At 33.2% G+C, this 16,549-nt stretch overlaps 2 protein-coding genes across 2 annotated transcripts; one reads left to right on the top strand and one right to left on the bottom strand.

Moving 5' to 3' along the window:
- Positions 1-1,526: 1,526 nt before the first annotated feature.
- Positions 1,527-3,075, bottom strand: LOC110808626 (GDSL-like Lipase/Acylhydrolase superfamily protein). Its single transcript, XM_022034170.2, has 5 exons — positions 2,815-3,075; positions 2,597-2,724; positions 2,238-2,480; positions 1,906-2,161; positions 1,527-1,817 (listed from the first exon to the last, which is right to left on the bottom strand). The coding sequence occupies exons 1-5, from the start codon at positions 3,008-3,010 to the stop codon at positions 1,597-1,599; spliced, it is 1,044 nt and encodes a 347-aa protein (XP_021889862.2). The 5' UTR covers positions 3,011-3,075; the 3' UTR covers positions 1,527-1,596.
- A 5,127-nt stretch (positions 3,076-8,202) lies between these two features.
- LOC110808627 (PHD finger protein At1g33420-like) lies at positions 8,203-13,353 on the top strand. Its single transcript, XM_088222948.1, has 5 exons — positions 8,203-8,945; positions 9,474-9,600; positions 10,573-10,788; positions 11,277-11,894; positions 12,327-13,353. Exons 1-5 carry the CDS (start codon positions 8,621-8,623, stop codon positions 13,168-13,170), a joined length of 2,130 nt encoding a protein of 709 aa, XP_088079074.1. The 5' UTR covers positions 8,203-8,620; the 3' UTR covers positions 13,171-13,353.
- The last annotated feature ends 3,196 nt before the right edge of the window (positions 13,354-16,549 follow it).

The raw sequence follows: 16,549 nt of genomic DNA, 5'->3' as shown, positions 1-16,549 counted from the left end.
TCGTGATAATGAAAACTCCCTCAATTATTTTTTCATCTCTCATTGCTCTTCTTTGCTCCACAGCCTGCAAAACATTAATTAATTCTGCAACTATAATTTTAGAGAGATTTTTAAAATTTTCAAGTAATGAAATTTTTCACTCAAACTTTTCTGGTAAGCTTACAAGAATTTCTTCAATAATTCTACTGTCAGAAAACTCTTCACCAAATAATCTAATTTTGTTAAAAATTGTTATGAGTTTGTTAACATACTCCTTGATTCTTTTTGATTCTTTCATGCTTTGAAAATCAAATTCTCTCTTAAAATTCAAAACTTGCATCAACTTAGTTTGGTAATTACCTAAATACTCAGTTTTAAGTAAATTCCATATCTCTTTTGGAGTTTTACAAGCTATGATGCTAGTGAAAATCACTTCAGAAACAGAAGAGTACAATTAAGTTTTTGCTTTGTACTTCTTGAATTTTTCTTTATTATGACTATTTAGTTAAGCTGCAGTTGGATGAAATGACAATGGTGGGATTTCATCATCATTTCAACCACATCCTATAAATCAAAAGATTGTAAATATGTTTGTATTTTCATAACTCATAATTAATAATTTTCTCATGTGAAAATGGGAGGTGAAGCTAAAAGAAAGGTGTTTGAAGTCATATTTGATGTATGAGACTCGTTTGTTTTCTCTCTATAATTTTTTTTCTCACATATCTTTGACCAACAAAACTCTGATACTATTTGTTGGGATTTTTTTAAGAATGAAGAAAACTTAAATCTTCATTGACTTCACTCTCTCCACATTCAACAAATTAAAGTATCATTAAATAGGTTTACATCGAATTCAAAATTTTCAAAAATAATCTATCATAATATAAAAGATAAATATAAATCAAATATCATAAAAGATAAACTTCAACTAATAACATGATTTTTTTAAAAAATAAATATATTCTAAATTTAAATAAAGATAAATTTTATTTGAATTCAAACTAATAAATAAAATAAATTATAATTTATACATTTATCTTCAATATTAGTAAAAATCAAGAAAAGACATATAATAAATATTTTTTGAATTTTTTTTATTCTTACTCTTAAATAAAATGATTATATATTTGAAATAATTAATGATATTTTAGTAAAAAAGTTCAATTGAAAAATTTTGAAATAATTTTGTAAATTAACAAACTAAATTTTACTAAACCATTGGAACTAATTAAATTACAATAACTTATAAGTCAAAAAGTTAAATCAAAATATTCACTGTTGTACTTCAAATTATTTTGGAGTTGCAATTAAAGAATAAAACTACATTAGCCACTCTTATAATCTCATCAAAGATACTTCAAGATATAATTAATACATATTATGATATTATATTTAAGATTATCATCTAATCTTTTATATTTATTATTATTTTGCGATATTAACTTTAGTGATTATACTAAGAAGAATTTAAAAATTATTAGAAAATAAATAACTATTTGGCCGAAATTTTTACCTAGGCCCCTAGATTAATAACAATTAAATCAAACACAAAAAGCATTGAATTAATTTGCATATATATATATATATATATACCAGCATAAGAAAATCATAAGTTCATTGGTGAGCCAATTGGTTTAAGTTGATGGGATAGCAATCAGCTTGTGAGCCACTATAAGCCCTTTGAGCAATAATTTGATTGAAGGCTTGGGTTGGATGGTAGGCATCCCAAAACACATATTCTTCTCTGTTGAAACAAGGTATTGATAATGGAAGACAAGTTATTTGCCCTTTGTTTCTTCCAATACCACAGCACCCTCTATCAGTCACTCTGAATCCTGCAATATTCACTATTAATTACGTTACTGAATTTTAAATAATTGATTAAACTGATTCTACTTAAACGGGTAAAAAACGAAATCTCACCATAATCATTGGGGTGGTTTAGTATGTCGAGGAAAGCATAGTAAGTATTGCCATACACAAAGGTTGCATCTGTGGAGTTGGTGTTGAGGTGATCCACAAGAGACCTGAGCCGCTGGTTAAACAATCTAACCATGTCATTCACAATTGAGACGCAGTCACCTCGTGGCGCAGCCCCAGTGGCTAGCTGGTTTGGCATGCAACCTAATGGTCCAATTGCTGCCAACAGAAACTTCTTAAGCCCCAACCTATGCAATGCCTACAAAATTTTTGCATACCCTTTTTTAGGTTCCCCTTTTAGTTTGTTATTATAATTTGATGAAAGTGATATATACCATGACGTGAGTTGCGAGATTTGTTACGAGGATATCAGCATAGTCATTTGGGGTGTAGATGTATCTAGAGGAGTAGATTGAAGGCATGAGATAATTGTTGATGTAGTCATTGCTTCCAAGTTCTATAATGACTATGGACTTAGCCAAATACTGAGAAAGTCCATTGTCATCAAGGAGACTCTTCAATTGCCTCACTGTGCTTTCGAAGTTCTCGACTTGTTGCCTCAGGCTATACCGATCTCCCTATTTCATAAATTCATGTAAAATATTTCAAATTAACAGCATTAATTAATTGGGTTTTGTTAGAAGAAAATTTTAATGAACAGTTTTTTCAAGAAAAAGAAAAGAAATTTGTTTACTAGATTTTTTCCTGTCTCATCAAGAATCCCAGCTGCTGCAGAAGCATAATTTACACCTTTCAGAATATCTACACTTCCTGTGAAGGTATCAACAAATGCTGGAAGAAGAGGAAGACCCAAAAAATCTCCTGCAAAATTATGAATATGTACATCACCATTAAAAATTGATTGAAAAACTAGAGAAAATGTAAGGAGAAAAGTTAATAAATTAAAATTACCTAGAAAATCAATGATGGTTTTTCCATTGGAAAATCTGCCAGTAGGACCTCCAGTGAAATCAATACCATAAGGCATATAATTTGATCTTGCCAAAGAGCTCAAGTAGTTGTTGTTTCCATTGTCAACTAAAGAATCCCCAAACACAAACATTGCAGGAACCTGTGGAGATGATGACGATGACGATGATGATCCCATCACACCAGTTTTCTTCCATGGAAAAACAAACAAAAATACCCAATTCACTAAAATAATACTACATACCCTTGACAAACCCATATACATAAATATTATATAATCTATCAATAAATATATATCTGGTTTTTTTTTTTTTGTTTTTCTCTCTTCTGTACTATATATAAAACATATATATATATCGATAGATATGCATGCAAGTAAACTAGTTTGAAAAATCTAGGGATAATTACGTAAATATATGCATATGTTACCACATAATTGAATGAAACTGATCAATAACTTAAAGAAGAAGCTGATGGCGGGATGACATGATAAGTGCATACATATATATATATATATATGTATAAGATGATTGCATATATGCTTTTTCAGTTTCAGAAAAAGATAGAAACGGTTTTGCCTGTAAAGCTGTTTCAGCAATCTTCTTCTCCTCATCCTTTTTTCAGGTTGTTGATGATTTATTCATTTTTTAAGATACAAAACGTATTCTTTCTTGCAGGACTTTAGATATATTTAATCCACCTTAAATTTTTTATTATTTATTTTCATGTAGTACTGCATGTTCACATGTGATGCTTCACTGAATTTGAGAGGCTTCACCAGAAATTAAGTAGAAGGAGAGTACCTGATTTACTGAATTTTGATCAGATGCTATTATTGCATCTAGCTTTTCCTGGAAATACTGAAAATAAACCATACACTTGTTTATAGAATGGAAATTACGTACACGTATAAATTTTAAATCAAAATCTTTTGAATCGGGTATATGTATTGAAGGTTAATCAAATTGTTTGTGCTTCAATGGAGTTTGTCCTTTGATACAAGCTTGGACTGGAAACAATGTGAGTGTTTTCTTGCCACTGTATCACAAATCAAATTGATATACTGCCATAACATGTATATACATACATATATATACACACATTTGGGTGGGTCGCTTAACACTATATATATAAGCACATTTGGGTGGGTCGCTTAACACTATATATATATACATATATATATGTATATGTTTTCATATACATGCATGGTGGAATGGGCATGTTAGATGAAAGAAAGATGTTTAGAAGGAAGAGTTGTATATTTCTTTGATTGATTCACAAACTAAACGATATATATATATATATATATATATTTATTTATATATATATATATATAGATGCATACCATAACCAAACTTATACATATACCTAAACTATTATATGTACTAAATACATGAATTAACATTTTCACAGAATTTAAACATTCATTAATTCAAAAAAATTCAAATTAATTTCAATATTCCCCTTTAATTTTAAACTTCTTCCTTATTCAAAGACTTGTTCACAATCTTTAAAAGTCTTTGAATTTTAGAGATTTTGTAAGAATATCTACAGTTTGATCTTAAGTCTTCACATATTTGAGCTCTACTTCTTTTTTAGAAATGCATTCTTTGATGAAATGGTACTTTGTGTTTATATGTTTGCTTTGTGTAGACTTGTTTTTAATATAAATTTCATTACATTTTTCTTGAGCAGGTGTATGAGCTAAATAACTAACAAGTGCATGAAATTATAGTCACATATTTAGATTCATAAGTCAGACAATATGATGATAAATTACTTTTTTGAAACCCACATAATAGCAACATTACCCACGAAAAACTCAAAGTGAAGTTCTTTTAGCAGGTGTATGAGCTAAATAACTAACAAGTGCATGAAGTTACAGTTACATATTTAGATTCATAAGTCAGACAATATGATGATAAATTGCTTTTTTGAAGCCCACATAATAGCAACATTACCCACGAAAAACTCAAACTGGTAATACTCTTTCTATCATCAACATCTCCAGTAAAATTATTATCACAGAATCCAACTAGCTCAATTTCTTAAATGAAGAACAAAATAACCCAAAATTCATTGTACTTTTTAGGTAGCGAAGAATTTTGTTTTAACAACTTTCATGTGAGTAGTTATTGGAACTTCTATAAAATGACTTATTACTTAAATTACAAAGAAAACATCAAGCCTCCTGCATGTCAAATATCTCAAATTTTCTATAAGACTTTTGGATACTGTTGGATCTTCCTATTTTCCATCATCAAGTTTTGATAATTTTAATCCATAATCCATGGGTGTGCTCACTCCATTGCACTCGAGCATTTTGAATTTATTTATGATTTCTCTTGCTTAACCTTCTTGTGAAATAGAAATTTCATCCTCCATTTGCTTCACCTCTAAACCTAAATAATAAGACATGAGCCCCATATTCGTCATCTCTAAATTAATCATCATAACCTTATTGAGCTTCTTGACCAAATTTAGATTGCTACCAATTAAAAAAAAATCATCTACATAAAGGCAATGAATAAAATACCACTACATTCATAAGACTTAACGTAAAGAGCATACTCATGATTGGAACAGTTAAACCCATTATTTTGGAAATACTTGTCAATATGATTATTATATGCTCTTCATGCTTGTTTTAGTATGTATGGTGTCTTTTTCAATCCTACGAGTTTACCTTCATGTCCCTTAGCTAAAAAATTCATCGGTTATTCAATATAGACTTCTTCTTCGAGATAGCCATTCAATAAAGCTGACTTAATATCAAGTTAAAAAATCTTCTATCTCTTTTGAGTTGTCAAAGAAATAAGCAAACAAATTGTTCCATGCGAGCAACGGGTGCGAAAACTTCTTCATAATCTACTCCATGACTTTGCTTGTTTCTTTTACCAATAAGTCTTGCTTTATACCTTTTCATATCTTCATTTGCATTTTTTGTTTATCCAATACATGAACTTGACTCCAATAGCTTCATGGCCATTTGAAAGTGTTGATAATTCTTAAGTATTTTTCTTCTCGATAGCTTTGATTCTTTTGTCCATTGTCTGTCTCCACTATTTGTGTTTTATAGCTTACTTAAAATTTAAAGACTCATTGTCCATAAGAAGACAAAATAAATTATTCACATTAAAGTTAGTGATTTCATCGGTTTTATTATAGGTTTCATGAATACTTTTTATTAACTGTGCAACTCCAATTGAACTTTCACCATGTATATAGATAGTAGGAGATGGACGCATAGTTGGCTCTTGCATTAGTGTAATGGTATCATTCTCTTCATCTTCTAATTAAAGAGAAAAATGATGTCTTTGCAACTTGTTCCTCCTAGTTCCACGTTGCTCCTTCATCATATTCAACATCTCGACTCACTATTATTTTTCTATTGGCTGGATTGTAGAATTTGTAACCTTTGAATGATCATCATAACCAATGAAAACATACTTAATTGAGCAATCATCTAGCTCGGATCTTTCTTGATACGGCACGTGAACATCGTAATGCTTCGAAAGACTTAAAGATGCGTAATACTAGGTTTTCTTCCGCTCCATGCTTTTTGTGGAGCTTGATCTTTGGAATTTCTTGTTAGAGATCGGTTCAACAAATAAACTACTCAAGAAACAGCTTCCATCCAAAATTGTTTTGGCATAATTTTAGCTTTTAACATACTTCTAGCCATATTTAGAATAATTATATTCTTTCTTTTAGTTACATTATTTTACTAGGGAGATTTTAAAACTGTTAGAGGTTGATGAATTCCATGTAATTCATAAAATACATAAAATTTACTTTTTGATTAGGGATGAAAATTCATCCTCAATCTATGCTACATATATTCTATTGATGAACCGTTCTTAGAGGCCCATGTCTTAATTTGATATAAGGTTTCTTCCTTGATTGAAAAAATAGGATATGTATGTTGCCATGTCAGTTAAGAATCATGATTTATCCTTAGTCTTAGAAGTCTAGGATCCCATTTAAAGAGAATAGCAAGTTCTCCTCTAGGCCAAATGATTAAGGTTTATTCAAGTATTGAGGGTTGAGAATGGGAACAAATCTTGATATTAGAAGCAACTATCCTTTGTTGGATGGTAGATGGAAGGGAGCCAAATAGGTCAAGACTTTCTTGCCTATATATATGTATATATTTAATAGATTCTCATATTATTCTGTGTCATTTTTCTTTTAAAAAAGATCATTATAGTTTTACTATTCTTATTAGTTATAATTTCATTTTTTTAGAGTCTTTAGTCATTATTAATGAAACACATATAGAAAATATATCACTATTGAAAGATGCATAATGGAGGAAGAGATTCATTCTCATATCTATCCATTAAACTCAAATTCTTTTTTTTTTTTTTTTCTTTTCCTGTTAATTTCTTTAATGAATTAAGCATTAGAAGGTCTCCCTATACCATGAAGGAGAGGGGTCTTTTATTCTTTAGAAATTCATAAACCAAGGGCACACATGACCTTATATTTGACCATCTAGCTCAAAGTATAGTTATCCTTTCACGTCATGAATGTAGTCTTATTAAAATTTTTTAAATATCCATTTCAGAGCATATAATTATATAATTGTTTAATTTGCTTATAATATTTAAATACTAAAACTAACTTGACTTACTTTAAAGGTATAAAATATTTATTTAACCTATATTGATTTTGACTATATTTGACATAACATAGTAATTTAATTAGGTCAAGCCATGCCAAACAAGCCTATTAAATTTGTTGGCCTACCCAATTCACTCTAGCTTAAGCTCAACTTTGGCCTATGTATAGATTTCGATCGGCCATGTGAAATGAATAAATAATTTATACGTATCATAAGCTTGTTTGGAACTCAATTAATTTTACTTAATATGGTGAGTTTGAACTTAGTTAATGTAAAATTAAACACAGATGATCTCAATCATATATCTATATATATATTTAAACTTTTTATTCGATATAATTGAATTAAAATAATAGATTAATTAATCAAAATCTATCAAATTGAATTATTTACATTTGATGTATCATACGAGCCTAGTTTTTAACTTGTGAAAAAAAGCTTCATATAGTTTTTAAGTATAATATTCTTTAAATAATATGTCATATAGTTGATTATAAGCTCTCTTCATTATTTTTGTAATAAAAGTAGCGATCGTAAGATTTATAATTTACAATTGTTATAAATAATACTTTAACTATGAATATAAATATATACGCAGGCTATATTATCGGTTTCAGATTGATTAATTACAATAATAAGATTAAAAAAAAAAGGTAACTTTTATTTTTATGCGCAATAAAGTATATAATATATATAAGTATAAAAGAAATTCACAATGGCAGGAAGCTTCGAAGAAATTTTCTTTTTGTTTTTCAGTTGGTAACGGTGATTACGTAAATTGAAAAACGGAAAAGAAAAAAAGCTTGGAGACCAACCACTAAACTCGCACGCTTAACGACTAAGATTTCGATCCTATCACTTCTCATCTCACTCTCTATTTCCTATATATATATATATATAGATATATATAGCCCAGGCACCTATCCCCTATCATCATCATCACCAATCATCATCATCACCACCGTTGATTAAACTGATAAGAACAGATAATCACCATTCATCAATCAGACCATCAGATCTGATGATGCCCTAACCCACAAAACTTCCTTCCTTCCCACCATCCTCTCTCTCAGAAACAAAAAAATCCCCTATCAAATCACTTTCTCCGCCTCGGATCTGGCCGATCTGGTCCCACGCGCCGCCGTAACGATTGCGACCAGTATGGTAGTGAACAGGAGGCCCTTAAAGAGGATGAAGAGGAGAATCACCGCCGACCTCTATGACTTTTTTACCTTCCCTTCTGCTCCCTCTGCGGATGGATTCCTTCTCTCACTTCCGTTTCGTACGAACATCAGGTCGTTTTTGACGAAGTACGCGCTTCTACCGCCTCCGTCATCTCTCCATCCGCACCTTCTCACGTGGCAGATCCTTTTCCGAGTCGGAGACGTCATGGACGGTCTCGATCCGGCGGCTGTCTGCCTCGACGTCGTTGAGGAGGATGTTGCTAGATCTAGATCCGTTTATTGCGATCAGTGTCGAGTCGTCGGTGAGTCCGACTCGCCTGAGTCATTCCTTTAACCCGTTTTAGTTTAACTCGTCTTCCTTACTAACTAGTCTCCGAGTTCCCTTGTATCACGCATGCGATCTGCAATGGGAAGATGACACGTGTATAATCTTAAATTAAATTTAATTTAATAATTAATTTTTAAATGAAATGTGATTAGGTCGATGATGATTAATTTCCTAATTTGCCCCACATGTTAACAAAATTTTGTCAGATATTTATGCTTGCCACGTAATGATAGTGATATCTATGTTGTTGACCTATGACTTTTTCTTTATCTGGTTTGACTTGAGCTGGTTGCATTATGGATAATTGAAGTGATTTCTAAGAATCGTATCTCAAAATGCCAACCTCAATCTGAAGCCAACCCCTTTTTCTAGTAGTAATGTTCTTCTGGATTTCCGTGTTCCCTTTGTTTTTATTTATTTATTTCTCTATCTTTGTAGTTAAGAGTTATCACTATATTTCTCATTTTAATGTTGTTATTTCTTTTACGTTGTTAATATTCAGGTTGGAGTAGCCACCCTGTATGTAGCAAGCGGTACCATTTTATTATCAAGTCTGATGGTAATTCAATAGGCGGGTACAATAGGCCCTGTTCACGCTGTGGGGATATCCTCTATTTATCCGAGTCTAGGTGAGAGCTTGTTTGCTGATTTAGTTTGTTATTACGTAAGTAGGAATTTGGTTGATACCAGCATTTTACTGAATATGATATAGTATACACTTATTTTCTTTCTTATCCATATGTAGTTGGTATTGGTGTCTGTTGAATTTGATTAGTGGATGGCGGGCCAAGTGTAGTTTGAATCTGGCAATACTGGGGGAATGGAATTGTTAGAATCAAAGTACATTGGGGAAGAAATAGGAGAAATTATGAGTTAATTCCAATCTTTTATTTCCCTTTGTGCCATGGAGTATCTCTTGAATTATGTTTTGTCAATAAGCTGTTTCATAACTAAGTTATTATGAGCTACTGATTGTCATCTGGTTGTTCATCTCGGAACTGGAAGTCCATTATCTCCAAGTATGTTCTGTAAGTAAGTTGCTGATGCAATATCATCAGTATATCCCTAAATCGTCTCCCGAGATTATCCTTTTACATCAATTATATTATATGGAACGACTAATTCCTAAACCTGTGTGACACATATTACATCATATGTTTTAGTTTTGGCAGAATTAGAAGTATGGTTATGAAAGAGTGCTACATCTTCGGTGGATTCTGTTCTTGTAGTAACAGCTAAATTAATTAGCATTTTTTGACTGTTAGAAGATATCTATGTTTCTTGGATTACATGGCACCAATTGTTTTAATATCTAACTTGCCGTTGGTTGCCATTCTTGGTTAAAATTAAGTCAGCACTTTTATCTTCATCTTTAGAGTTTTCTTAGAGGCAGAAAGGGGATTTATGTCCCATTCCTGGGTAAAATTAGACTGCACCTTTTGATATTTCATTTTAAATGCAGTTTGCATCAGATGTTGTGTATGTTTATGTTGGCTAAGTTTTTAATTTATATAGTTTTTAACATTTTGCTTTCAATGTAGTTTTGCATCAGTGATCATGTATATTAATCTATGTATTTCTTGATGCATTCTACTTCACAGGTGTAAGTCATGCAATCATTTCATGACTTCCGATGATGTTGAAGACTGGGTGTATCATCAGTTGGAGGATACTACTCATCTTTTACATGGAGTGGTTCATGGAAATGGTTTTGGCCACCTCCTCAGAGTCAACGGCAGAGAAGGGGGCTCTAGGTTCCTTTCTGGAAATCATATTATGGACTTCTGGGATCGGTTATGTAGTGCTCTTGGAGTGAGGTTAGGCTTCTTGATTGTAAATATGGCTTCTTTTTCTGATTTCAGCGAAATGTACTTTGAATTGTGGTTTATTGTGTTTTCCTTCAACATCATAATTTTCCCCTTTTTCTGTTATGCTGGAAACCAGTTTTTCTCTCTTTATGTCAGAAAAGCACAAATGGATTTTTTTTCTTTCAATATTCTAATTGCTAGATTTTCTAAGATATCGATGAATATTTTAGGTGTACAGATTTTTAACGTTCCAGTTTGCATGGTTATGGTGTTGTCATCAAGTTATCTAGGCGAAAAGGTAAATTTCATTGTAAAATGACCTCCGTTCACATCATAGTGTTGTATTATGATGTAGGCTTCTTCTGGAATTGGTGTCTATTTGAATTAGAGGTCTTAGATTGAACTGCTAATTTCTTTGACTTCTTTCAAGATAGTAAGAACATCTTTCAGTTAATGCCACGTGCTGAACTCTATCTACTTTGTCCTCCTCTGAACAGAAGGGTGAGTGTAATGGATGTATCAAAGAAGTATGGGTTGGAGTACCGGCTACTTCATGCTGTCACTAAAGGCCATCCATGGTATGGTGACTGGGATTACGAATTTGGCACTGGGAGTTTTGCCCTCACAGTTGATGCTTACAAATCAGCTGTTGAAACTCTATGTAATTTATCATTGTCACTCTTCCTTTCTGGAGGGCAGAAACCACAGACTCACCTGCAGGAATTAATCTCATTTTATCAGTGCCTGTCAGAACAGAAACTTATAAACATAAGAGATCTCTTTTGTTTTGTTATGAGTCTAATCCATGACGTCCACAAATTATCCTCAAAGATTGGTGATTCAAACTGCAAGCAGCCTCATCCTTCTGCATCAGGGTCCGTGCAGTCATGGTCTGCTTTAGATGTTGAACGTGTCTACGAAGCTATGTTTAGAGTGCTTCGGGCAGTGTCAGGTTCCAACTGGGTAAGTTGCCGTGCTCTTAGGGGTGCCATCTGCAAAGTGGCTTCTCCCGATCTCCTTGACCATTGTCTGAAGGAACTTGGAGGGAAATTAGCAGCTGAGGGAATGGTTGTTGTTGCTCGGAAAAATCCTGCTTCAGGTGCTTTTGAGTACAGGTTACCAGTTACTCTTTTAGTTTTAGAAAACGAAAATTGTTATACATTTGTATTTTTTTTTTCGAGAAGGTTATGCATGTGTCTTTATCTATAAACATGTAATGTCCTGCTTCAGGTGCTTTTTAGTACAGGTTACCAATTACTCTTTTAGTTTTGAAAAATGAAAATTGTTATGCATGTGTAGCTATTTACGAACGTGTAATGTTATGTTGATAGAATAGAAGAGCATTTTGGAGAACTCACACATTATCTACCAAGTTTTTTCCTTGGAAGATGATGCAACCTTCTCATTTTCTTTGTACCTTGGATGACAGTAATTTGATTATGATTTTGTTAGTTAATTTTCTATAAACATGAGTATGGTTATCATTTCACTGTTTCTTGTTTGCTATATATGTAGTGTACTGAGTTTTGTTATTTTCTGTCTGACAGACTTGAGGCGGGAAATGTTTCTTTAGATGGAACTGCTTCTTGTAATGAGTCTCCCAAAAATAAGTGTCCGTCTGAAGAAATTCTCATGCAAGATCTCAAATTTCTGTATGGAAGCATGCTCCATCCTCAAACCATGCTCTGCCATGCAGAAGAGCCAACACAGAATCTTGCAATCAATTCAGCTGAAAAGGTCCTTGATTGCAAGCAGTTTGTGAAAGATTACAGACCTGAAAAGAGGTCATGTAAAACTACGTACAACATGTGCTTCTCGTGTGAGCTAGAACTTGCAGAAGAATTCGAAGAGAAGGCACCAAATCCACCACCAGAGCTAATTATGTTAACCGAGAATGCTACTATATTTGACTTGAAGCTTGAAGCATCTAGAGCCTTCCAAGATGTATATTTGGTGTCCAGAAGATTCCAGGCTGAAGAGATACTTGGCTATGGAGGTGTAGACGATTCCACCCAGGTCAAGCACTTGTTAGCATCGGTTGAATCAATTGTAGTTCGAGGGAGATGCCTTGGGAAGAATGGTCTTAGTAAATTCAGAATGGAGAGAGGGCTTGAGAGATGGATTGTGGATTGCAGTTGTGGAGCCAAAGATGATGATGGGGAGAGGATGTTAGCTTGTGATGTTTGCAGTGTGTGGCAGCACACAAGGTGTTCTGGCATTCATGACTCAGATGCTGTGCCTGCAAGGTTTCTGTGCAGCAGATGCAGAGGCTCTAGCCAAATGAACAAACTTATTGGTGAATACCAGAATGAGACTGTGACTCTGGCAGGTTGCAGTGGTGGAGCTGGCGGCAGGGGAAAGAGCGTAACAACTTATCCCCACGACGGCTGAGGGTTGGAATGTTGTAAATCATCTTCTTTTTTGGTTGGTGAGGTTTCTTGGTGGCCTAAAACTAATTTGTAAATATGGGTACAGGCCACAGGAATGAACCTAGGGCAGTTATTTCTCATATAAACTTCAATTGATGGCTGGATATACACAGAAGATGAAGGGCATGAAATGGGTTTTTGCTTATTTTTCTCTCTTGAATTTATCTTCTAACTTTTTTCGTTGACTAGAAAGAGGTGAAAGAACCTACTATCAGGAGTTTATGTTCATAAATTAAATATTCAAGAGCTTATTACATCTTTAAAATAAAAGTATTCATAATTGATTAAAAATTTGATCTGAAACAATATTGAATTTGAGATGTTAGGAATTTTAGTTAGGCCGTGAAACCAAAGTGATGTCAATTAATTAATTAATTGTCAAGAATTAGAGGGCCACCATATTTGAAAGAGTTTATGGAATAATTCTCTTTGCTTTTTTTTTTTTTCTGTATTAATTAGAATGTATTTATATACAAATATTCTATATGTGGTAACTATAAATAATTATAAGATAAATATAATATTATCATGAATTATAACTATTAATATACGATAAATACTTATCATGAATGATATAACTATCAATAACTGTATATATCAATATCTCCCATAAATCGAAGTGTGGTAGAACGTTAAGATTGACACAAAGTTGACAAAATCTACTCCTTGGCAATCTTTTGGTGAAGATGTCCGCAATTTGTTCTTTACTGGAGACATGGCACACAAGAAATTGTCGAGCCAGCACCCATTCACACACAACATGGACATTTAACTGTATATGTTTGGTGCGTGCATGCTGTATGAGATTGACGGACATGTATGTTACACTTATGTTATCACAAAAGACCTCCTGTGGATGCTGAATTTGAACACCCATTTCATGTAATAATTGTTCAATCCACATCAAATTTGCCACGACACTTGCAACAACCTGATACTCCGCTCAACATTAAAACATGAGACGGTGGGATGCTTTTTAGCTGACCAGGATAAAATATTGTTGCCTAAGAAAATTGCAAAGCCAGTGGTCGATTATCTCGTTTCTTGGCAACCTGCCCAATCAACGTTTGAATATGCAACTAAGGAGTTGTTGTGTCCTTTGTATATTTGAAGACCATAGTTAACTGTCCATTTGAGATAGTGAAGGATGTGTTTAATTACTTGTAGATGAACTTCTCTTGGTGTTTGCGTATGCTGGCACACTTGATTAATAACATAAGATACGTTAGACCATGTAAAAGTTAAGTATTATAATGCCCCTATAGTATTTCTATAGTGTCGTGGATCATCCAATAATGGGTTGTCCAATGATGAGCCTAATGAATGTTTGAGTGTTGTTGGAGTTTCAATTGGTTTTGAATATTACAATTTAGATTTCTCCAATAAATTCTCAGCATATTTAGCTTGATCCAGAAACATCCCATCCGAATTGTATGTGACTTGTATGCCAAGGAAATAATTGAGCTTTCCTAAGTTAAACATAACAAATTTAGTTTTAAGAACCTATATAATATGTTGCAACAAAGAAGAAGAAGATGATGTTAACACGATATCATACACATATAATAAAAGAATGACTATGTCGGCCCCATGTTTGAGAAATAAATCCATGTAATTTTAGAAAACTTGTGAATTGCTCAAACCAAGCCCGTGGAGCTTGCTTAAGCCCATCACTAACTTTCTTCAATTTGCAAGCATATTTTGGATGAATAAATCCCTTGGGTTGTTTCATAAAAACATCTTTATGTGTTTGCCCATGCAAGAAATCGTTTTTAACATCAAATTGATGCATATGCCAACCATATGAAACAACTAATGAAAGTAGCATCCTTATCGTTGTGGGTTTTACAACTAGACTATAGGTTTCATCATAGTCAATGCCCTGTTGTTAAGCAAGACCTTAGGCCACTGATCGGGCTTTATACCTTTTTAAGTGTCCATCAACTTCTAATTTTATTTTGAACACCCATTTTGACCCAACAGTATTGACATCCTAAGAGGGCGGGACTAAAGTCCACGTCTGCTATTGCATTAAAGCATTATATTCTTTAGACATTACTTTTCTCCAATTTGGATCCTTATTTGCCTTTATAAAACACGTTGGTTCCTTTGGGATAAGGTTGGTGTTTGGGTGAGAGTGGATTTGGTGAACAATTAGAGATTTAAACACTTTAGGTTTGCTGTTACTAGTTTGGGAACGTGTTAACATGGGATGTTTTTGGCTGGGTTGTTTCGGCTTGGTAGGATTTGTTGGCAATTTGGCTGGTGTAGATAAAGAAGGGGGCGATAGTGGCGGATGCAAGTCATCTTGTTGCATTGTGTCAGGTTGTAATGGCGAGGTGGTTGAATCATAGGCGAGAGCTAATTCTCGATGAGGATGGGCTGAGGTGGCGTGGGGCTGGTAGACAGTGGTGTGAGGCAGGCCACTTGTGACGGGTGGCTGGGTATTTGTGACGGACAGCTCAAGGAGAGTAGGAAAAGGGGGCAGTGTTTGGATAAAATCAGGAACACCAACAAACTGATCAGTTTTAGTAGATAATGAATAAAAGGAAAACAAAATTCATCAAAAGTAACATGTCTAGAGACATGTACCACCTTCCTCTTTGGATCAAAACATCTGTACCCTTGTGATTATCTGAATATCCAATAAAGACACATGAAACTGATCTTGCTTCCAATTTATCTGCTGATTTGGCCATTAAGTTTGGATAATAGAGACTATCAAATACCCGTAGATGACTATAGTCAGGATTCTTGCCCATCAATTTTTGTATTGGAGAATAATATTTCAGTAATTGTCGTGGAGTTAAATTATGAACATGCATTGCCGTTTTTATTGATTTTACCCAAAACTCAGGTGGCATAAAAGCTTCCACCAGCATAGTTCGAACAATCCAAATCAAAGTCTTATGCACCCTTTCAACAGTGCCATTTTGTTAGGGTGTGTAGGGATATGAAAATTGTATATAAAGCCCCTGCAAAAATCTTTAAATTATTACTAGTAATTTCTCCACCATCGTCACACTGAAAATTTTGATATAACAACCAAACTGGGTGAGAATAAAGCAATGAAAATTATAAAATTTCTCAAAGACATCACTTTTATTTTTAATAGGAAATAACCACACAAATCTAAGGAATTCATCCATAAACACCATATAGTATTTAAAGCTACTAAAAGATTTTAGTGGTGATGTCCATACATCAGAATGAATAAGATAAAAAGGAAATAAACTATAAACATGAAACGAATTAAAAGACAGACGATGATGCTTTCCTAATTGACAAGCATTACATAATTTATTTGAAGAATTAATTTATAAAAACTAGAACTTAATGAA

Source organism: Carica papaya, chromosome 6 (assembly GCF_054855325.1).
Source record: "Carica papaya isolate Zhongbai chromosome 6, ASM5485532v1, whole genome shotgun sequence".
NCBI classification, from domain to species: Eukaryota; Viridiplantae; Streptophyta; class Magnoliopsida; order Brassicales; family Caricaceae; genus Carica; species Carica papaya.
Note: the sequence above shows the minus strand (reverse complement) of the source record. Positions and strands in the feature narration are given on the sequence as shown.

Coding starts and splice junctions, on each gene's coding strand:
- LOC110808627 (XM_088222948.1), top strand. CDS start 8,621: ATGGTAGTGAACAGGAGGCCCTTAAAGAGGATGAAGAGGAGAATCACC. Junction 8,946..9,473: donor CGATCAGTGTCGAGTCGTCG/GTGAGTCCGACT, acceptor GTTAATATTCAG/GTTGGAGTAGCCACCCTGTA. Junction 9,601..10,572: donor CTCTATTTATCCGAGTCTAG/GTGAGAGCTTGT, acceptor TCTACTTCACAG/GTGTAAGTCATGCAATCATT.
- LOC110808626 (XM_022034170.2), bottom strand. CDS start 3,010: ATGGGATCATCATCGTCATCGTCATCATCTCCACAGGTTCCTGCAATG. Junction 2,481..2,596: donor ATGAGACAGGAAAAAATCTA/GTAAACAAATTT, acceptor TTTATGAAATAG/GGAGATCGGTATAGCCTGAG. Junction 2,162..2,237: donor ATCTCGCAACTCACGTCATG/GTATATATCACT, acceptor AAAATTTTGTAG/GCATTGCATAGGTTGGGGCT.